At 37.5% G+C, this 23296-nt stretch overlaps 1 protein-coding gene and 1 long non-coding RNA gene across 3 annotated transcripts; one reads left to right on the top strand and one right to left on the bottom strand.

Annotated features, from left to right (window-relative positions):
* Nucleotides 1–1489: 1489 nt before the first annotated feature.
* Nucleotides 1490–4465, bottom strand: LOC149051882 (uncharacterized). The gene is made up of 2 exons (XR_016187016.1): nt 3025–4465; nt 1490–2658 (listed from the first exon to the last, which is right to left on the bottom strand). It is a non-coding gene; the product is annotated as an uncharacterized LOC149051882 (long non-coding RNA).
* Nucleotides 4466–7583: 3118 nt separating this feature from the next.
* On the top strand, nt 7584–23270 carry LOC113680302 (stimulated by retinoic acid gene 6 protein-like). Of its 2 annotated transcripts, none has more exons than XM_089200675.1 (20): nt 7584–7879; nt 10712–10769; nt 11264–11349; nt 11936–12078; nt 12693–12813; nt 13827–13875; nt 14355–14495; nt 14843–14925; nt 15232–15293; nt 15495–15556; nt 15763–15844; nt 16624–16699; nt 17367–17442; nt 17774–17822; nt 18223–18322; nt 18433–18543; nt 19876–20039; nt 20633–20749; nt 21451–21507; nt 21637–23270. In XM_089200675.1, exons 1-20 carry the CDS (start codon nt 7851–7853, stop codon nt 21819–21821), a joined length of 1851 nt encoding a protein of 616 aa, XP_089056801.1. In that variant the 5' UTR covers nt 7584–7850; the 3' UTR covers nt 21822–23270. The 2 variants fall into 2 exon arrangements, with proteins under 2 accessions (XP_089056801.1, XP_089056849.1); XM_089200723.1 differs by lacking the exon at nt 7584–7879 and adding an exon at nt 11797–11836 and having other exon boundaries at nt 10716–10769.
* The last annotated feature ends 26 nt before the right edge of the window (nt 23271–23296 follow it).

Below are 23296 nucleotides of genomic sequence, written 5' to 3'. Positions count from 1 at the left end.
AAGCCGCATAAGCAAATAGTTAGCAGCCCGCGTTTTAAGCCGGAAATCGAACTGGTGAGGTTGTGGTTGAACAGAAATTCTCAGTATTTTGCAATTTTTAATCAACTCGCAAAGCAACGATACCGGCACAACTAAAGTTTTTTCAAACGGAGGAAATTGTTATAATTCAAGTTCGTGGGTTTTGAGTGGAAATAGACTGGAAATAAATTATAGAGACAGAGCGGCTAAAGAAAGGAAGAGGTAAAAAGCGTAAAGCGAGTCGAGAAAATCATGTAAGAAATTAGAAAGGACGCTAAAATAGGCACAATGCGGCAAGAGGAACGCGAAAGAGAACAAGAGAGGGCAAAAGTCAAAAGGCGAAGAGAGTCTAGAGTCTCGGGAAGAGCAAAGTGAGAAGGAAATACAAAGAGCTCCAGAAAACTGACTGCAAAGAGGTCACCAACAAAGAGAAGCGAAGTACAAAGCTAAAGGATCCGAGAAAGAAGTGGAGGTAAGTCGTGTCCAATCTGGGTTTTTTTCTCTTACGCTGAGGCCTAGAAAAATTCAAATCTTCTTTCACCAATCGTCGTTTGATAATAGCTTCAGTTTATATTTCAAATCACGTTTCGGTAAAACAATGACTTTGGCATTCGTAGCCTTAAATTCTCGCGCCGGTCCATCGCTCGAATAACATTTCTAAGTGTTCGTATTCTTTAAGTTGTTTCTTGTCCTATCGTTTGGAATCTTTTAATTAAGTCGTGGTATTAAGGGAAGAGAAGCTATCTCACGGATTATATTTTGCTTAGAAAGTTTTCAAATGATCGCGAACGGCGTGAGCAATTAAGTTTCCATCATTCTCTCTTCACTTAACTATCGTAGGGTTAACATTAATTATTAGAAAATCGCGCTTTGTCGAAGATGTGTTGTTTTACCCTAAGAACGAAGTAATGGCCTTTCTCGAAATTGGAATAAAATGACATTGAGTCAGCGATGTTAATGTTTACATTAAGTCTGACGCGGTAATTTGATTTTGACAATACTGTCAAGTGAGAACCCGTCAAACATCTGAGAATTAAATTACGGGTGCAATTTCCTTGTTTGGTTTGGTACTTTTCAACGCTATGTTTTCATGCTTTCTACTCGATTTGTTCGAACTTCAGGACATGGTTTGTCTCTCAAAACATGGAGCCACTTTCTCTTCGCTCAACATCTCGAGGCGTACTTAGTGCTCGGGTTATGATGAACGTGCTTGCGATAAGTTAATTTTCCCCAAAGCTGGAAACTGAAGAACTAGGTCCTGGCAATTTGAGCTTACAAACACGCTGGTAAGCTAATGGGCAGCGTAAATAATCGTTGTCTATTGTTTTCGAATTTAAGAGCAGTTTTAGAGAGTCCGTTTGTGTAACCTTCCAAGATAAATGCTTTTATGACTGTATATTGCACTCGGATTACATATGTAGAAAATTGCTTAAAAATACCCATTATAGCTTTATTCAGAAGCATAGACAGGTTGGTAATAAACTTCTGCTTTATTTTATTTTAACAGGTTTCTATTAACATACAACCATTTCTTTTATTTCCTCCCTAACCTGCGAGGAAATAATTAAATTTTATGTTAATTCAAGTGTGAGAAGATAAAACAGAGGAGTTGCAGAGTTCTCTTTCCAGATGGAATTTAGGCGGGAAGATCAGTAAACTAGTTTATGTCATATGCTTCTCCTGAATCTTTAATTTTATTGCTCTGTGTTTTTTTTACAAAGGGTCTTTTATATCTCTGTATGCCAGCTAATGATTAAAATCTCAGTGAATAGATATGCCACATTGTGATAGTTTTTCGTAAATTCCATCTCAAAGGTTTTGGCATTTTCTATGTTAAAATTCATAAATGACAATCCCTTTTCATTCTTGTAGAGATATGTATTACATGTTTCTATAACTAAAATCTGAATCATGAAGTCAACTTAATTTCAATGAGTTTGAAACTTCATTCTAAAAAAGAACAATTTACAGGAGTATAATGTTATATTTATTTGCCATCTTCCTTGTATATACAACTACCCTGTCTTCACCCTTTAACTACTGAGTGACCAAAACAGAATTTCTCCATACTGTATCTATAAAATATCATGCAGACAAGTGATGAGAGTAAGAAAAATATTAATTATGGGATAATGATACCAAATTCTCCAAACAAATGTAATGAGAATCATCTGGGAAACAGTTAGGAGAATTACTCATGAGATCTTGGGAGTTATAGTGCTAAATGGGGATCCATTACATTGTAATGATTAAAATATCCTTATGCTTTCAGATGTAAAAAAACAAAATGTGATGAGAATCTGATCTTATCAAACACTTCCAACGGAAATACCTGTTGCTGGCATCTTTAATATGCCTTCAACATTTCAATTTTCATGGGAAATGCTTTTTTTTGAAAGGGAAATACAGAACTTTTTAAAGCTGCTAGAAATAAGCTGTTTGCAAGTAAGGAATAGCAAATTGATAATCATAATAATGCTTCACATCCTTCACTCATACATGTTGGTTTGTATAACTACCATTTTAGAGGTGTCTTTCAAAATATTTTTTGGTGTGGCTGTTGTTCTTTGTTGATCTTTGTAGCCAAAAAAGCTACTTGAGTCATTGAACTTCAATTTTTATGTATGCAAGCTTGGTGACCTCCCAGGAGGAGGAGTAGAAGACCACAGAATGATGTTTACTGGGCACTTGCACTTACTGCAATCATATATTCAAGGAATATTCTACATTTGTTAAACTGATTACATGATGTCTTTAATAACTGTACACATTTTATATGTACCTCACATTTGTTGGCAACAATAGTTAAGATTGTTGGGAAAGCAAACAAACAATGAACAGAAGACAGTGAAATGAGGGAAACTGTTAACTTTACCATAATATTATGATAGAAAAAACATCACAGAATAATTAAGAAGGGTAACTTGAATTTTGCTAGCTAACTTCCTCCGTTACCTTTCATGTTTTGGATCAAATAAAGTTTAATCAGTTGTAGGGTTTACTTACAATGTGTAAAATCACCAGTGTGGACTTGATTCTTCTCATATATCAGCTGGTAAAAGAAAGATAATAAAAATAGATGACCATAAGAAAAAGTACACATTGTCAAACAAATCAAACTGAAGTGGTGGTGTGATTGATTTGTGCTATTAAGAATGATAGAAGCAGGAAAACATATTGAGGTTTTTCCTATTCACCAGCAAGTTAAATAGATTTTGAATTCTACATTCAAACTGGACAAGATTCAATTTATTCATATCTTGCTTCATTATGGTTTGTTTACATGGAAAGGTAACTGTTATAATAGCTTCACAGATGTTTTTATTGCTGTTGCAATTAAAATTGAAGTTTCATTTAACATAGAATGTTCCAAGAACTTTCTTCCTTTCTCTTCAATACCATTTACTACATCTGGAGCACAATTAGAGGAAGCAGGTTATTAAAAAAATTATAACTTTTAATTCAGGATATTAATTGAATATGTGAGTAACATTTGATTTTTTCACATGTATCAGGATGATGAGGCTGAAGATAGCAATTACCCATGATTGTAATGTGTATCTTTTAGCTTTCAAACTTTCAACTTTGTATTAATGGTAACTGTTTACCACTATGAGATCTATTTCTCTGTACCTTAAGCCCTCAAATGTTGAAGCAGGTGAGTCTACAAACTGACTGCCTTTGTTGGGAGTTGTCTGATTATATAATTTTCTGAGTAAGTAACCACATTCTAACATGTAATATTGTTATTATTTAGATTGTATGAAATACTCTTGCTCAAACTTCCAATGGTGCAAGGTATTTCTTACTTACCTATGGTCATACCCAAACTAAACATTGACATAAGGAATTGGTCACAGGGTACGTGACCATGCCATGCACAGAGAAAGAATATAACTGCCTTGGCTTTATAGGTTAAAAAATTAAAATAAGAGAGTTGTGCTGACCATATCTTACTTTTTGTCCTCCTCTGGATGTTTACTCAATTAAAATAGTCACTATCAGTCTAATTCACTCCCATTGTCCACTGAGCTTGTGGAAAGATGATAACCTCAGTATATTTTTTAAATGAAGAAAGGAAAGCCTGCCCTCCTACCACAGATAGTTCTTTTGTGCATAAGCAAATGTTCTTTTTTTGAAAGCACTTGAGTGCCTTTAAAATAGACAAAAAATAACTCTTTAAAAAGTACTCTTGTAAGACAGTGACTTTTCCCACTATGAGCACTAACCTGTTCTAATTTGTACATGAAGGTTATTGTTCCAGGTAGGCTAACCTTATAAATTGGTTGTGAAAATTTCTTGAACCTGTCATTGTGTGAATGTTTGACTTGATTTTATCTCACTAACCTAAACTGAACAAATAGAAACTTGAAATTTATCTGCTCTCCTTTTGAGGTGTGCATCAAAATTATGAAGTCATGTCAGGCTTGAACTACAGGTTGATAGGAATCTGCATATGCATGTGTTTCCAATATTGAAACTTGGATTATGACTACTTCAAATGACTTTACTACGTACTATACAGTTACAGGCAGGTGTTTTAAAAAAGTTTGCTTAACTTTTGCATTAGTACACATTTCTTTCTCTAAGGATGTTGTTCATCTGGCCTACACTGAATTTTAATTTTTCAACCAGTTTTTTTAATTTTGAATATTATTAGATCTTCTAGTATCAGTTAATATTCATGTAATTAAAAGAATTAAATGAAATCTTGCAGATGTATGGCACATTACTTTTTCCTCTAATCCAACTAACATTTGATAAGGTAAATGGATTGGTATTGGCTATAAAAGTACAGTCAACTAAAGTTTTGTCTATAGCCTATGCATCAAATTTATGTAATAAAATATTGTATCTTTCTAAAAGCTAGTTCATCAGAATAAGAATGAGTTACAAGGCACAAGTATGACTTTTCACGACAATAGTTTTCAGGTTTGAGAAAAGTCACTGCCTACTAAAATCCTCAGTTCCTTTGCCCTGACGGCCCAACCTCATCAAAACATTGGCAACAGGAGCGATTAGCAAATTAATGATACAGACAAGAGAGCCAATTCCCACATACGCCCTCCTCAATCCTGTTAGCTTATTATGGACATGGCATTTCAAATATGGTGTATATAGTACCACAGATTTTCCATTTCCCTTACTTATTATTTTGTAATGGTGTTTACAAGTTGTGGAAAATGATTGGCTCGAAATATAATACAGAGAGTTGCTAGTATAGAGTCAAATGAAAACTTTTTACATATCAATAAAGTTTAATGTTGTGTTTCATTTTAACATGTTGCAACAACTTCACCTTCAAGTAAATTCAATTATTTGCAAAATGAGAAAAATATACCTTCTAAAACTTTTCAACCTATTTAAAAGAGCTACTAATAACAATATCAACTCAATTTTTAAACTTAAGACTGAGAAAACCTTGATTGATATTTGGAATTCATTTATGTGATATACAAATGAAATTTAGGTATTATCCCAAGTTTTCTACAAATGTCTTCATGGTTGAATCCTTAGTCTCTCTGAGTCATCAAGTTTTAATTATAATAAGATATTCTAGTTCTAGTTTGTCTTCCTTTAAATCAAACTTCTGCAGCCCAAGAAACATGCTAGACAAATTTCGTATTTCAGCAGCTAGAGTTGCTAAGATCATGGACAGTTGGCTTAAAGACACCTATATTTTATGTAGCTACAGCAGAGGTTACTGAATTAAATAACAGCCCTTAGCAGAATTATTTCTGTCAGGGTCATCAAAGAGATATTCTTTCAATGTGTGATATCGCAGGAAGCAAAGGTGCTAGACACATTTGCACTTGGCAAACTCCACACTCAATGATTGTTTCCACTGGTTGTATGTGTACCTTACATCTTCTGCTAGTGCCAGTTTTTTTTATGGGATAGTGAAACTGCGCATGGATGAAGCAGATATCCGATGACTGGGTGGGATTTGCTGACAAGTTAATTTAACCTTCAAAGGTTACTGGTGTAGAAGTGAGAAGACAATCTGAATGCACAATATAAATCGCAGTTTAATCAAATGAAGTACGTAATCAAAATTACAAATGAAAATAAGGAGGTCGGTGTGAAATCACAGATGAAGAGGGCAAAGTAGGATTGAAGATAGCGTAGTTATGATTGATGGTAACGTTGTAGCTGAATTTGCGTGGTTCAAAGTAAAAAAAAATGCCGCAGAAACTGAACTAAGAAAATATCCCTGAGAAATGTAACACTAACCTAATTAACAATGAAGCGATTATAAAGTGAACTGGAAGCGAGAAATAAATCGATATACGTATCAAAAAAAGGAAATATCTTAAATGAGAAATAAAGAAAAACTTACTTTGGTTTAGCTCCTAATGATTGTAGATGAATCGCTGATAGTGGATCGTACGTAAATAGCAGACAAAATTGGTGGCGTCGACAGCAACTTATAGCGATGAAATATGAAATATAATATCTGGAACAAATGCTTAAATGAAACTGATTGAAATAAAAAACATATTAAGTAATAATCATTAACCAACGAAGAAATAATAGACCGGATCAAACATAACAGAAAAGTACTCAAGTTACGCGTTTCGAAACTAACAGTTACTGCTATCTCTTCGAAAAGAATTTCCTGCTATAAGGTGATCCACTAGTTTCTCTTTGAAAACAGCTAGCCTACTGATTTGAATTGTTCCGGGAATTTCATCAGTGTCATCCAAAGACAAATTCTGTGACGGTGCACAAACTGCAGTGAATCTGGGCTGCAAGGCATTAAAAAACGGCCTGATTTTCCACAGTAAATCTCATTAGAGTCATCAGGGTCTGGAGCATTGATGTTATCAACAAAGTACACAAGCCGCAAAATTCTAGGATAGGGTTCTCTCAATAATTATTGGGTTAGGAAACATTGGAGTGTTAAAATCTAAATTACTAGACCAGTAAGACTTCAAGTTGGGTTTTTCCAATAAGCCCATTGCTTAGGTGAGACCTGAAGCAAAGCCTTCAGCTCTAGAACAGTCAAATTTTGAGATGACCACGCGAGTTTGGATGAAGTTGGAACTTTTGGCGTTTTGAATGAGATGATCTCATTCACAATCAGCTGGTAAACATTATTAGGGACGAGCATAGTTAAGATAACTGCTGTTCTCCATTTCTATTGTCACAACAACCCTTTTATTGAAGTTTCGGTCTTGAGGATGACCAAATCAAATTCGAGTTGTCACGCTCCTCATTTTCTCAGCTGCCATCGTTTTCTTCTCCACTTTCATCTGCTGATTCTTGTCTTCGCTACTTTCGACATCAGAGGGTGCTTCGTTGTCAGAATCCACGTGGGAAACACGGATAAAGGCAACAGAGAGATCGTCTTCGTCCAAAAGTCAATCCAGTCGCTTTTGTAGCCTCCATTTCAAACTATTTCGCTACCAAGTTTTACGCTGAACATCTGACAACTCCATATTTAAAAGGCCACCGCAAAATACACGTGATAATAAAAGTGGAATATTCCCAAAAAAATCGTATATTTTGAGTTTCAAGCTGTTTCACAGAAATGAGCCCAAGTTTATCTGCCAGCGGTTTACCAGCCGATTTACCTAGGTTGATCATGTATGGGGAATTATTATCTACTCAATTCATATTTTTTACTATACTTTACATACATACAATAACGTCCATGATAATTCCCCATACATGACGTAGTAAGTAGATTTATACCCATTCCCCATGGATAGACTGAAACAGCAAAATAGAGGCGATGTAATTTTTAACGTCTGCGCAAGTCGTTTGTCTCTAAGGGGAAGTGTTAATCAGTGAAGCGGAAACCTATCGAGCTTAGAGAAGCAGTCATAATGGCTTCAGAAGCGACAAGTGAGAATGAGTAAGTGATAGAAAGGGTTGTAACAAGTTTTTAATTTGTCCCATTTATCGAATACATGCATCTCGTTGAGGAAGTTTCGAAGACTTGACATGGCAGCGAATGTTTCAAAGAAAAGCTTCTCAAATCGGCTAAAGAATAAGTGAAGAAATAGCATCAAATGGTGCCAGTGGTTTCAAGAGTTTGTTGGCGAAGTCTATTGCTAAAAAGTTTATGGTCTGTTCTCACAAACGCAATGTTTCATGGTTTTGGTTGAGTCACGCTCGGTTTTGAAATACGCAAACATTGATAACAACTGCATGTAGGCTATTTTAGTTAGTGATGAGCCAAGTGTCGCTTTAAAGCTGCGAACATATCCGCGCTGATTTAAGATTTCCGGCTTCCATTCGTTCCATTTCAGAAAATCTGCATTTTTTACAGACACGTATGTTTATCTAATTCATTTAGAATTATGATTAGCTATATGTATGCGCCATGCTAATAAATGGAAAGTGTTAAAGGACGTTTCGTTATCCGTTTCTGTCAGAAATCTAGTACCATTGATCTAAAAATCGCACTGCCGATTCAAGGTTGCAGGACCAAATTGGACTTCACTCGCTTTTAATTGCCATTATTATTCATCTGTTCATTCCCCTTCAAAAAGAAACCAGTCAGTAACCGTTTAATTATTCAATTCAGAATACAGGTGGAGAGGTAAACATTTATGTAGCAAAGGAACCTCCGCGTCACTCTGACTACAGATCTTTCAGTGTTTTCAGTGCTCTAGCTGGGATAGTGTCCTCGCATCGTGCCCCACATGCAAAATACTATATGCACCGAATTCGTAAATGGCGGCCGCGCGGAAAAGCCTGGTTTCAAATACAGAAAAACGAGGCTCGAAAGGATTTTATTCAGTATCACTATGGCGTCTTGTTTGGCAAGTTCATCGGATAGCGTTGTTATTCTCACAGAAGATGATATTTAAGGGGCTTCACTGGAGGGGAGAATTCCTTAATTATTGAAGAGCGAAGAATTGAGGTTTTGGCTGTCGAGGAGATTCCCTTAAAGGTTTCATTAAAACTGCATCACAGGAGTTTAAGAAAAGCATATCAACTTCCATCTAAATATTATGTACATTGGACTTTAATGTCTTTTCGAGTGAACAGCACTTGGTGCCTCACAAGCGAGGCATGATCTAATCTGTTTCATAAATTCTATGCATGCGCAGAGATGTTGATGAGCTTGGGGTTGCCAATTTCTGTTATCATGGGGGCATCTTGTTTAAGTTACTATCATTGTACTTTGCCATGTAATTATAGGATCTTGCATATTACACAACGTGGTACACACACCACATTTGATTTACTATGCCAAACTGGCTTAAAGGAATTACTCCTTCAAAAATTAAAAAGTTCTTGACCTTGTTAATAGCTCTTTCTCGATAAATTATCAGCGAAGCAATATCCTGTGTCTTAATCACATCCTCAGGTGACATATGATCTGACATCCCCAAGAAAGGGGGTATATTGAGGGAGATACTCAGGGGAAGTACGTCTTCAATGGTGAAACCCTTGTCAGCCATTATAGAGTCTCGTTTAGAAAAAGAGAGGTATAGAAAAACACTGCGCTCAACCATTTCCCTTTCTGATATGCTGCTTGTGTACAACTGTTCAATAAATGCGAAAGACCCCTTGGGTGAGATTCCTACTAGTCCCTTTAAAGTGGTGTGATGTTTATAAGAACTAAACAGTTCACTATTTAAAAGAAGAATAGGTGGCATTTCGCAGCGAATCTCTGTGCAGTCAATGATCATCTTTGTTGAAGGGTACTTAGCCTTGAAATCCTCTGGCATTGTCTCATCAAGAAGCCTTCTGGATGGCCAAATATTCAGCCGGCCTAGTTTTAAGTACATAAAGTTGCACCGTGTAATAAAAATTCGACTGAAAGTCGACTGAGAAATATAAAATAATTTGGCTAGATGTTGTTCAGATTTTGTTTTGTAACAATGCAACAATCTGGTCCTCTAGTTCATAAATTTTGGTATCCTTCACGGATTGACGCTCGGTGAAATAAGAGTCCGGTTCTGTCACCGATTGTTGTTGTCGTCGATGAAGATGAAGATATCGCACTGGGAATTTCGATAGACGTTCTTTCCAGACTTTCTTCCCATAGCGTCTCGATCAAAATTTCTCTCCTATTTTTCAAACGAGGAGTAGGCGGAGATCGTTGTCGTGGAGAACTTCGTTTCCACGCAAAAATTGAAGGCACTACTCCCGGTTTTAAAGACACCACGTGCGTTGAGGTAGTCTTGAAATCTTCGGCCATGAAGTGCCTCGAGCAAACCTTGTTTGAACTTGATATAGAGAAATTCTTGCCTAAGTCCCTTCACATTGTGTGAATCCACTGTTTTCTCAGGTTTTCTTCGAATGGAAAACGGAGGTAAGATATTTTGGCACCAATTACTTTGTCTCGATAAATCTTCTTCGTACACAGAGGAACACAGCCATGTGTTGGCATTTCTGAGTTCTCATCCATAAGGAAAGACTTTTTACGAGGTTTCAAAACTCCACAACTTTCATATAGTCTCCCGGATATTCTACCACAAACGATAATAAACAAAAGAACGCTAATATTTTGGGTTTGAAGTACCGTAAAAAGCATCTCGATATAAAGTTGCCCTTTCATTGAGTGGCTTTCGGACTTCGTTTACATGTGTTCGAAACCAGGCCGTTCCGAGAGGGCGCCATTTATGAATTCTGTCTATAGAGCGTTTTTTCATACTACATTCATAAGATGATACATATTGAAAGTTATGGATGCTTAAGCTACTATATTTCTTTTTTTCTTTTGCTGTAGCTGTTTTAAAGCTCACAACCAGCAAAGAGACTTTGATTTTGGATGTCTTGCTCCTGCAGTGAGTGCTCTGTTATATTTCGTATATTTTGTTGGGTAATGATTACAAAAATAATGATAACGACAGCAATAATGACGGTTAGGAGTGTGTAGAGTATGATAATGATGATGATGATGATGATGATAATTATAATGATGATGATGATGATGATGATGATGATGATGATTATGACGACAACGTTAACGGCAGCGATAGCGGATTTCCTTTTTTCCTTGCTCTTTACCGTGTGGATATGGACTTGGAAAGGAGCCATTATTTGTTAAAGTTCGAATAGAGTAGAAAAGGAAATAATTTTAAGTGTTCTTAGTTATGTCTGTTGGAAAACAATCATGATAAAACTGGTGATGAAAGGTCGTTAGCCTGAGTGCGATACGTGATTGTACAATTGGCGCTGGGAATCAAGTTTTCCTTATATGCGGTGTTGTTTGTGTAATCCATGAAATAAGATTTATTTTAAAGAATCATTTAATGTTTCTTCATGTTTTTCTTTGCAGTTGGTTATTATTTTAGTTCTTTCATTCCTGAAGCGACGCACTAAGCTTAAATTGGAACTCTGGGATGGGCGTCCTGGACTACTGATGTATGTTGTCCGTTTATTAAAATAGATATTTTTATAGTTGTTTCATAGCAAATTTAGAATTTGAGCGATTGGGCCCCCATACACACGCGCAAATGCACACACACACACAAACACCCACACGCATGCGCATGCACCCAGATAGAAGCCTCTGCCTCAGTGATTTGGCCCACTGGAACCCGTCGTGCTTTGCGTTGCAATTGATCCCGTATATTACGAAGTCTTCACGTTACAAAATAATTCAAATCTAGATAGACGCCACAATTTAAGTATAATTCAAAAGATAAAGGTTCAAAGCTGAAAGCGTGTCTCAAAAGCTTGTCCATCACGTGTAAAAGTGTGTTATTTGACTCCAAATTTCAAGCATAGGTGCGGTAAGTTGTTTCAACTAGCCTAATAACTACTAACTTCCACTCTGGTCCTCTCGCCAAAATTTCGCTTGCTCTTCAGGCTAGTTTAACGCCAACCAGGATTTGAAAAGAGAAAAAAGTTAGTGCAATTTATCAACAAGTTGCTGGTTTTGTGGCTTCTGATCAAGCTGCATTACAATTTTCCATAGTGACAATATATCTGCATCATTCCTCTTTAGACCCATGAACTTTCTTGGTGGTCTCAGTAACAGGTGGACTATTGCTGTTACGTTTGGAGCCACAGGTAGCACTGTTATAAGAATGGCATTGGGTGGAAGCGGCAGTATCTCGATTGTCCCATTGGAATCTCCTTGGGTAAAAAGTAGGTAACTCTAGCGCTGTTATGATCGAGTTTCTTAGCGGTGTTGGAAGTAAGAATCATCACGGTTGAAGATAAAAATAAAGTAACACATGTAGAGCATATTCCCACAGAAATCTCTCCGTTATGCGCATAATGCACGATGGATGTCTAATCCAGGTTCCAGTAAATTGCTCTGTAATAACAGGCTAAACCCTTGTGGTCTCCAAAGTACAGCATTATCATCACAACAAGCGCATGGCCATATCGCTAAATGTTTCGTTTAAACCTGAAATACCATCCCAAAATTCAAAACTAAATCATTATATAGAGGAAAAATAAGGCTTTGAAAACGAACAAAACCAAAATTTAAACTAGCTAACTAAATGTATGAATTGAATAAAAAAATTGATAGCAAAAAACGAAACAAGTACACAAGAACACACCCATACAAAAACAACCTCTGCAAGGAGACAACCAAAGCTAGGAGACTGAACCAAAAGTATTTTTGAGAAAAGACAAAGTAATTGCAAAAACCGAGAATTAAAAGAGTTCTTTTATGGTTGTTAAAGAAGTATTTGAGGTCCAAGAATCATTGATTAAACCTTTGAGCAATTTCTTTCTTTCTATTTACTTAGTTATCGACGTTTTGTTGGCTGTCCTCCTTTTTACAATACTATTCTATCCATATTTTGTCTGCCTCACAACCGAATACAAGTTCGTTGGTTCTATCCTTGGCTTTCTTTATGGCGTGTTGAGGTATGTATGTGAGTATTTCCTTTAATTATGGGACTTTTTACACTAGTTCGTTAAGTCAGACATAGTGAGACAGAGTAGAAATTCCGGTCATCCCTTTATTCGTTTTTATGGAGAGTGTTTTTCGTGAAACTTCGAAAATACTTGTGACATAAGTTCTCAATTGAGAACATGCGATTTCATGAGATATCAGAACGTTAATTTTAGGTATGGGGCTAAAACAAACCGGAACTCTTCGAAGTTGATGCAGGTTTCTTTACAATAAACACGCTGAGTACTAAAGAATTGGTCCATGCTTAGCGTGCATATATCGATTTATGGATGCACCACGCGGGGAGTTTGCAGAGCACGAGAGAAGCGTAAGAGTTGCTCCAAGCGCAGCCAACAACAACTCTAACTTCTTGATTAAAAATTTTGAAAATTCTAAAGTTGTACGGTTTTAAAATTAAAATCTTCAATTGAACAATAGTTTTAGGAAATGTCAACTCTTTAAAATAGTATGATTACACCCGTCCCAGGCTCATGTCTCGAAAAAAAGGAAACGATTAATTTATGAAAGCATCACGCGTTGTGTGACGTTGGGTTGAGTTCCAAGAGGAACCGTTGAGAATTTGAACATGTTGTAAGGAATAGTATGGGGAACGAAATATGGTCGATTTGCAACGATAAACATTTCGACATGTGAACATTTTACAAGTGAATTCAATAACACTTACTCACATCTTGTGTGTCTGTGGTGGTTTCTGGCGATTTCTGCCATTTTAAGCTTGCTTTGCCATCCCTGATATAAGACGAAGTGAAACTGCAAACGTCATGTTATGGGTACATAAAGATTTGTACCATGGTAGTTCTTTGGGAATTAGGTAGGACTTGGGCGCGGTATGTTATGATGTATATTGTCTTTCTTTTCTTGGTCGAGATGCCTTTCTAAGTTACAATCCCTCCAGTACTTCGACAGTTTCCCGAAAGGGCCAGATGATACGTTCAACTCATTGACTTCCATTGGTTTCTTTCAGGTTTTCTTTTCAACTTGCTACAGAGATACGTTGCCACGTTGTTTATAAGGTATTAGTTTTGGAATGCATCAACAAACGTGAAGAACTTGTGTTTCCTTATGGTCACGTAGATAAAGCTGCTTGTTGCGTTTTTATGAACTACTGAATGAAGCTAAGGAAATGGATTATAGAGAAAGAGTTAAATCACCCAAAATACTAATATAGTATATATTGCGCTGAAAAAGCGTCATCGTTCTCAAGCCATGAACAACTGTCGGAAGTAAGTCAATTCACGCCCCTGCAGGGGTGTGAAATATTTTTGTCTTTGCCTTAGTCCTTGTCCTTCTCTTTGTTTTTTCCTTGCCTTTGTCCTTGTAATCTATTTTTGTTTTATGTAGAAAAGGCTAAAGAGCACTCCCCGAGTAATTTTTGTTCGCTGTTGTTTCGAGTGCCATTATTTCTGTTGGCTATAAATTAGATTTTATGAGTCATGAAACAAAATTATGGCCCGTACGGCTCAAGAAAGTAAAGTATTTCTTTTCCTTTTAGAAAACAGGAGCCTATGGAATAATGTTTATTATTTCTAGCCTGCCTACAACACTGTGCCTCATCTTTATAACAACGCGATTTGCTTTCCTTATTGTTCGACGAGTTAGACAGATGTGGTCTGTACCTTCTACAGAGTCAGCTGTAAGTCAGAGTTGCAAACATGTATGTTTTCGTCACTTTACAGCAGATACAGAAGTGTGTAATTTGTGCATGTGTCTTCGACTAGCTGGAGTTTTAAGATCATTCCCTGTTTAGTTAAGCACGGCGAGGCAATAGTAACATCATAAAATTCAAAGAAAGGCGTTAAGCAAGGTTTCAATGACGCTTTAAAATCCAGATAAAAAGAAAATTACAAAATATCATGAGATCTGGGAGAATTCAAGACTTTATAAACAAACAGGAGAAAATGGCAACAAGAGGGTAAAAATTTAAAGGGTTGGATGTATCGGCAACTATTTTTATTGTGTCCCTCAAATCTTTCTCTTTAGGGAAAGGACTCCTGCTCCCGCTCACTGGCTCATGATTCGGACGTTGTTCACGTGAAGTTCATTTTGGGGCAAAAACTTCCAATGTAAGATAACTTTTAAAAGCTCTAAAAAAGTTGGTCCTCTGAACAAGCTCCTGTTCAGTGCACGACTAAAAAACAGTTAAATTTTATTATCTTTCATTGTCCTGGTCTTAATTTGTCTTTGCCTTAGTCCTTGTCCTTGTCTTCGTGCTTTTGCTTATGTTTTGTCTTTGTTCCCTGTCCCTGTCCCTGTCCCTGTCCCTGTCCCTGTCCCTGTCCCTGTCCCTGTCCCTGTCTCGTTATCGTGAGGAATTGATCAGAATAAGAGTTATTATTATTGTCAGCAGTATCGTCTTCGGTTTTTTTCAGATACCCAGACAAGAGAGAATGGTATTGGAAGGTTCTCAACTTTTTTTATATACCAAGGGCAGGTGTGCATGGTATTTCGTTAAAACATAAAAAACGTTGGCATTTTAGGTCCCTTTATTGTTTTTTACCTCATGGTTTACAATCGTCGATAGGCCCTGATTAATTTATCAATTTTTTCATTTATTTCATTATTTTTTTATTAGTAAGCGTAAATCTAGACTCATGGATTGGACTAATGACATTGACAACGTCTATGATTTCAGATTTCAAGTTTTCCACTCAGTTGATATCAACAGTGTTTCTCGTTGGGATAGCTGTCTTTGAAGTTAGTAGTCAATATATTAGAAGATGTCTTGTCTATCGATTTCGAAATGGATTTTTTCATTCTCTGCATCTCGATTTGTCTTTTGCAAGGGTTAAAGTTTTCAGTATAACAGACGCGAGTGTGTCTATTTATGACCCATATTTTTTTAAGCAAATATTTGAAATGAAATTATTCTTGCATACTCTATTTCTCTTTGTTACATGTAGGTCTCATTGCCTTTGCTCATCACGTGGGAAGAAATTATAGGCGTTCTCAGGGATTCCTATTTGGATATTCATACTCTAAGAGGTAATGTATCGGCAGTAAAACATGATGATTTACCTGCTTCCTAAAATCTTTCAAGTTCAAAGCCTTTATCTACTTGACTATGTGAAGCGGACAATCTTTCGTCACTCTGTTCACTGGTCAATTAATCAAACCACATCCCAAAACTACTGAATAAGTTATAATCCGCGGAAACTGCTCCATAAAAATTAGTCATATTACCATTGTTCATTATCATATGTCAAATAGGACATACTTCGTTCTGATAAGCTGTATTTCCCACGACATTTCAAAGAAACTCTTACCCCCTGCGAGTATTTTTATCAGAACACCTCACAAAAAATAAAGACCACGTAAGGAGATCGACCATCTCCTCAGAAACTTTTTGCTATATTGCTGGGGACAAATTGGTCCAATTCGCGCTGAGATGATTATGAAGTTGACGCTTGCGCGAGAGGAGATCACTTGTGTAAAAAGCCTTTATCATGCAAAGAGAGACTTCTATCAGCTCTTGTACCAGGAGCTATTTAAGCCTGTTCTAGGCGCTCAGTTAATGAAACGAATATAAACGGTGCGACAGTTGCAGACAAGTGAAACCGGAGAAGATTTGGTTCGGGATCGTTACGTTACCTGACCGAAGTCCCCCTCGTTGTTTTTGCTCCACTGCCCCTATAATTACACCGTTTACAAATGCGCCGTTCACCACTCCGCTGCTTTACTACCTAATTGCTTTCTTAGAACAGGCTAGGTCTGTTTTCTATTTTCTGTTGGCTATATTGATATATTTCTTATGTTGATTTTAGGTGGTCTTTACGGATCGTTCATTTTCGCAGGTCTGATTTATATTATAACAACACTTCATTTCATGAAGTGCCACAGGTACTTGTGACTAGTTTACACCTTTTGCTGTTCATTATGAGAAAATACGCATTCATTTATGTGAAAAGGTGAACAAATGCGTGAAGTTACATTCATTAGCGACAAAATACGATCATTTGCACATAAATGAGATTCAATTTTCCATTTTAATCAGCATTCAATAACAGTTTTGGGCATTCTTATGCGTCAATCGTCACACAGAAGAGAAAAACGTACTTTCATTAGCGCTAACCTTCAAGTCATTAACACCATCCTGAATTTCGATGGAGACAATACACAAACACTGTAGTGCAGAGACCATTCATTATTACTTTTATGTCACTGTTTGTAATTCAATAGCATTCCTGGACGGCATTAGTGTGAATAAGACAAGCATTAAAGCGCTTGTACATTAATAGAGTGTTTTATGCATTCAATATGCAAGTATCGATTTTCAATTAAACACCTTTTTTTTGCCTGACGTTGCATTGTCGGTAAATTTCGTTCAGTTCATTCGCCTTGTGAACGTCTTTTGGCCGCCAGCAAAATGCCATGAAAAAATGGAATACCACTCGAACACAAAGAGAGAATCGTCAGATGATTCGAAGACCAGGAGGGATCCTGGATACTGTTTGTTGAATTCGGACTGAAAGATTATTGTTAAGTTTATTGTGATTCTATTTAATAGGGACCACATGTTCCAGCTCTACCGTGGAGATAGACGCCTAATGCAAAACGTTTGCCTCTCACCGGCCTCTTTTGTGGTATGGCAATAAGCTTGCTTTCAACGCTCCTATCAAAATTAAAGATGAAATGACTAACCTATGCCTACACTGATATATTTTGAAAAGTTACCTTAATTGAAGGGCACGATAATTTGAAAGGTTGGAAAGCTCTCAGCTTTTTCCAGAAATTGAGAATTTGCTCCTTGAACAACTCAATGATGGTTGAATGTAACTGACCGTAACAGTCAAAACACGTCACGTTCGCAATCACGTTTACGGTCGCAGTTTACGGTCAAGATCACATTTACAGCTGCGTTTATAGTCATGGTCATGTACATTTTGCCTCACTGCTGAATACTTTGTCTTGAAGGGAAGAAGTCTGAGTTATACTGGATACCAAGTCGCCTATGCCGTGATTGGTATGTATGCAATGTTCAACCTTAAACAGTGCATTTGTTTCGTGCTCAGACTGGTGTTGCTCAAACGTGATATGATTAAAAAAATATGTAAACGCTGTAGTTCCAATGATCCATTTTATTATTAATTACAAAAGGAACATCCAGAGTAACATATCAGACCCGAGCCTATATTGAATCAAAAGAGGAGGTTTCTTTTCGTTTTTACGTTGCCTAAGCTAGTTGAGATTTGGAATAAGTTGAGGGTTTGCATAACTTTCACGTATGTCTTAACACCTCTTGTGTTAATAAAAAAAAAGGCTTCGTAGAGCGCTACGTAGTGTCGAATCAGGTTATTCAAATGATGAGTTTTTCATATCTCCAGTATTGGTTTTTCCAAATTTTAGCTCGTTTCTCTTTGCAGGTTTTGTCGTGTTGTCAAATTTGGGCTTCCTTCTAATTCTCGTTCCAAGCACTTCTAAGATGATACGCGATTTGATTTCATCAGCTGCGAAAGGAGCTGTGTAAGTAGATAACGTGAATAAGTTGCTTTATATTTTTTACATTTCCCCTCAGGTGTTGACTTAGCTCATGTTTGTTTGTCTGTTTTTTTTGCTTTTTTATCTTTTTTCAGACCATCGATAGTACTGGCTGTCATATTACGAGTGTTCCAGCGCGTGTTCCTATCTCAATACGTCTTTCGTGACAGAGAATACCCAAATTTCTCAGTCGTGATTGACAACCGGTAACTTAAAAATACAGTTTCTGTTTCTATTAACATGATAAGCTGAGCTGCGCACGTACTTTGACTGGTTCTTGACACATAGGTGACGTCATCATAAACACATTTTCGTTGCTTTATCATTGATTGTTAACGTGGCTGTGTTCAGTTATAGATCACAAAAGATGTCAATTTATGGGAAGAAAATCACTGAACCACTCGGCTGCGCCTTGTGCGCCAATTTGTTTTCTTTTAGCTTGCACAGCAGGCGTAATTTTAGCGAGCGGGTGCTCAGTATTTTCTTGGCCACCATCATTGATTTTAATGGCAGAAGAAGGCTGGGGAGAAAAAGAAATTTGTACTAAGGGAGTGATCGACGGTCAAAAATTAGGAGAGGGGCTCACTCTAACTCCAGATCAAACATGGCCGGTCGGATGAACGATCGCCAGCTTATAACGTTAGCTCGCCCTAATAAGACGCCTGCACTTCAGGATCGTTTTCTTACCACATCTTTTTGAGTCAACTGTTCGCTACTACTGAACAGAAGCAAGTTAACATGGCGTCTATGTGTTAATGAGAGATTACATTTGCGTTAAGGGTCGGTGTGCCATTCGTGGGTCTTACTCCTCTTCACATCCATGCAACGTTAAATGAAACAATTTACGTCACAAAAGCTTGCATTCTTGCAATAACTAACATTGGCTGTGTATGCAAATTTTTCAAGACAATTTGTCCAAGATAGTGGCTTTGATGCTTAACAGAGAAAATGACTGTTCGTCTCATTTGCAGCAAAAGAAAATGCTGCTCGTCTTGCCAAAGACACAGGATGTTAGCACGAAAATTAGTTTTCGCGGAGTTCATCATAATGTGCTACCAATTAGAGTGCTGTAGCTCTGCAATAAATCACCTGAAGAATTTACCTCTCCTCTTCTCTTAAGAAAGTCGTTATGTTTTTAAGAGCCTTATCGTGAATCAGCATATAGGGCTGCCTCCAGGTTCCTCGAGGGTCTTAATGTGGTGATGGCTTTTATGGCTAACAGCCAAAATTTTGGCTTTTTTTTGGGCAACAGTTACTTGAAATCTTTCGAAATGACAGATCGTAGGTAGGAAACATTTTTTTTACCCGTAACAGCTAAATTTTTTGCCTCCTTACAGCCAATGGCCAACCCCACTTAGACGCTCCTCTTTATGTTTACCTTCTTGAAAGTAGACCACGATTTCTACTCGAGGTTGTTCCTCTCACTGGCTATAAGCAGCTATTAAATATTATTTATTAAATTTATTAAATATTTATTAAATATTATTTCTTTGTTTCACTTTTTACTCTTTTGTTCTCATTTTGGAATCAATTTTTAGACGACTGTTCTCTATCATGTCGTATGCGTTCGTGTTCCTCAACGCCATTGTTGGATTCCTGTCAGGTCTTCTTCGCATAGCTAAAGCTATGATTCTTGGGCTTTTCTTCTTCTCACGTCTCGACCGAACTGTTTTAATGCCAGGATTTCAGAGATGGGACAAAGGTAAGCTCCCCGAAAAACGCATGCTTAGAAAGTTAATTCCTCCGTGTTCAAGTCTTCTGACCTATCATCTGCCATTCAGTGCTTGCCGAACGGTGGTATGTCTGTCGAAAAGTTGAAAAATTGAGCAACTGCTTGTTGCTTCTCAGACTTTGCTTCTTGCTGCTTTTGATTTTTTTTCAAATTACCGAAGCATCTGAACAACAATGCAACGCGGCACGATGGACTGGAGAAAGGCCTGGGGAAAGGTGATCAAAGGATTTTGGTTGTGTCATAATGAAATCTACCCGATCCTCCAATAGGGCTCCGTAGTATTCTAATGGACTCCCCCCCCCCCCTTCAATCTTCATTGGCGGTCAATTTGCAATAGTTCGTCTTTAAACTCTGTAAGAGACGACTGATTCCCCTTCTGCTCCCACTGAAAGCCATTCTATCACGTGCAAAATCCGTTTTCCCCTTCTCCACCCCGGTGATAAAATTACGATTGGTCTCTTAGCTAAAGATACTCCAGCTTCAACTTAAACGAACCAACAGTAACCCAGACTTCAGTTGAGTCCCCATCTAATGCCCATTTTCCCCTTCAATTTAACGAACAGGTTTTGTTGCGTATCTTGGATTTCTTCATGTGTTGGTAGCCCACAGACATCCTGTTGTGTTAATGTTCTGCCAATTGCTCATTGAAAGCAACAAGGCGACAACTTCGGAGGAGAAACGTAAGCAACTTTTAAGAAATTAAATTTTCCTGGTCTCAGAAGAACACAGAGAGTATTAACTCGAGTAGGATTGGTTAATTAGAGAATCAGTCGCTCGGTCAGTAACCAAGTGAATCAGTTCGTCAGTCAATCAGGCAGTCAGTCAGTTAGTTAGTCAGTCAGTCCGTCCGTCAGTCAGTCAGTGAGTCCGTCAGCCAATAAACAATATGTAAATCTGTTAGCGTGTCAGTTATTCAGTCTGCCTCTCTGTTTGTCTGTCTATCTGTTATTCCGACATTTGTCCCTCAGCCGAACTGTCTTTTATCAACAATTATTCGCCGAAGGCGAAGTGAATACTGTTGAATAATTCCCGTATCATTGCTCACTGAACTTGAAGCGAATAATCATGCAAATTTTGTAAATAAAGAAAGCGTTTCGCATGTTTTGTCGCAATTGTATGATTATTCGTATCTACGTACATAAGCAAGATTTAACAGTTTCATTTAATGCCATTGAAAGCCGTGTTCCACCAAACTCAGTATGATAGAATCTTTTGTGCTCTTTTCAATTGAAATTTTTTTTCTGTCGCATTTATCACCTCCTCGGACACGAGGTGATTAAGGCAATATATGACGCAATCCTTGACCAATCAGATTGCGCGTATCTCTACAAGTAAATATAGCTGTGTTTAACAAACTGACTCAAAAATCTGTCCGTCACAGAACATTCCAACATTTCCGTACAGCCAAACAACGCTGAGGAGCCAAAACAAGTCACTGGTATGTCACTTAATTAATATAACGTAGCTTTATCGGACAGTGCATGAGTTCCGTTTTTAAGGGAGTCTACATATAGTTTGGATTTTCTCAAATACACTTTAGTAATACAGTTTATGTATTTTGAAACAGGATTCAAACGCGAAATCCGCCATCCACGCCTGGCACAGAGGGTAGTCAACCGCTGGCTTCTGGCCGTAACTCTTCTCCGTAATCCCACGCTAATACAGTATCGTCACCATTCGTTTTCGGTACCTATTGAACAGAGTGAGGCCGATACATCTTCAATAGCAGTTTTAGTCGATTCTATGGTCTAATATTTACGTTTAGCTCATAGCACATAAATAGTTTAAGGATTAAATGAAGGGCATTGTAATAGCTAAGTGCTGTAAGGTATATAGCTGTTTGGAGAAAGTTTATCAGAAAATAACGGAAAAAACTTCACGCGACGACCTCGGAAAATAATGTGGGTATCCAGTCATCAATAAATTTTAATAAGTGGAAGAAAATTAATCAGTTAATCAAACTCGCTGTACGTACAGTGACGTTTCTCAGATTTCCCTTGCATCCTGAGTTTAAGGTGCCGTGACCTGAAAACTATCCACAATACCTTTAGTGGTTGCATTGTCGTGTCCATGTTTACACTTTTTTATCCGACCACCTCTCTCGAAACAGCTATATATTCTATGATAGGTTTATGCTTCAAGTTAAATACTGCGCGAAAAAAACTGCCTATTATGTCAAAATATAGTAAAATATTTTCTTTTGTTTTTCTTAATATAGTTTATCATCGTGAAACTTAAAGTTCGACTGCGTCTTTAAGACTAAAGTAGACAGCCTTATATTAAATAACAATGAGGTCTAACAGTACTGAAACACTGGGGGGGGAAGGACGAGATGTGGCAGTCCTACCCCCCCCCCCCCTACTTACTTGGATAAGCACTGTGCTATCTATAGTGCGCCCTCCGTTAAAAATTTCTTTGGACAGGCCTGAGTAAAACACAACGCGAAAGTGTACGCGTCCGATTGCATGGGTTTTGTAGGTGTGATACAGTAGGACTCAGGGTGATTCCTTCGGGCAAGATCATCTTGCTACTGGACGCCGGGCACTATTCGACGCAATCTGTTTTGTGACCTCTTCTGAGGTAAAATAAAATCTCTATTTAGCGGTCACCCGTGGGGAATAGCGTGGTGACAGCTAATATGGGTTGGCTGCTTAATACAGGTTCCACAGAATAAATAAGGGTACTACAAAGGAACGATATAAATCGTCATTTTATGCCAAAATTGTACAAAACTTTGCCTCAAAATACTACCGACGTTAACTTCGGATTAAATTTTACTTGGATGATTATTGAAAGTTTTATTTGAGTGGTCCCGCTCTAAGTGATATTTCAATAAAGGTGGAAGACAGTGCAGAGAGGCCGTTGGGACTCAGTCAAGGGTAACCACGACCGCTTAATAGAGGTGACCGCTGTTCAGAGGTGAAAATTAAAGCAATAAAGGGGTAAATTTCGCGACTTTGACAACCGATCGCTTAAAACGGTGCCTCTTAAAACAGGTTTGACATTATTATTCTAGTGCAACTGGTGTCAACCTCGTCACCAGGCGTAAAGGCAGCTTTAAAAAGGCAGCGTGGACATCATTCTGACTTTCCGTAACACCACACTTGTACCATTACATACTGCAGGGTTACTTACCATCTTGTCGGCTTTATCACCTTCTTGTTGTTTGTCTTACGCGCAATAAAATTCCTCTTAGAACTTTGCTTGTGTGACCATTATCCATGTGT

This window comes from Pocillopora damicornis, chromosome 1 (genome assembly GCF_964200805.1).
Source record: "Pocillopora damicornis chromosome 1, jaPocDami1.2, whole genome shotgun sequence".
Taxonomy (NCBI): domain Eukaryota; kingdom Metazoa; phylum Cnidaria; class Anthozoa; order Scleractinia; family Pocilloporidae; genus Pocillopora; species Pocillopora damicornis.
Note: the sequence above shows the minus strand (reverse complement) of the source record. Positions and strands in the feature narration are given on the sequence as shown.

Coding starts and splice junctions, on each gene's coding strand:
- LOC113680302 (XM_089200675.1), top strand. CDS start 7,851: ATGGCTTCAGAAGCGACAAGTGAGAATGA. Junction 17,823..18,222: donor AGTCGCCTATGCCGTGATTG/GTATGTATGCAA, acceptor TTCTCTTTGCAG/GTTTTGTCGTGTTGTCAAAT. Junction 21,508..21,636: donor GGAGCCAAAACAAGTCACTG/GTATGTCACTTA, acceptor ATTTTGAAACAG/GATTCAAACGCGAAATCCGC.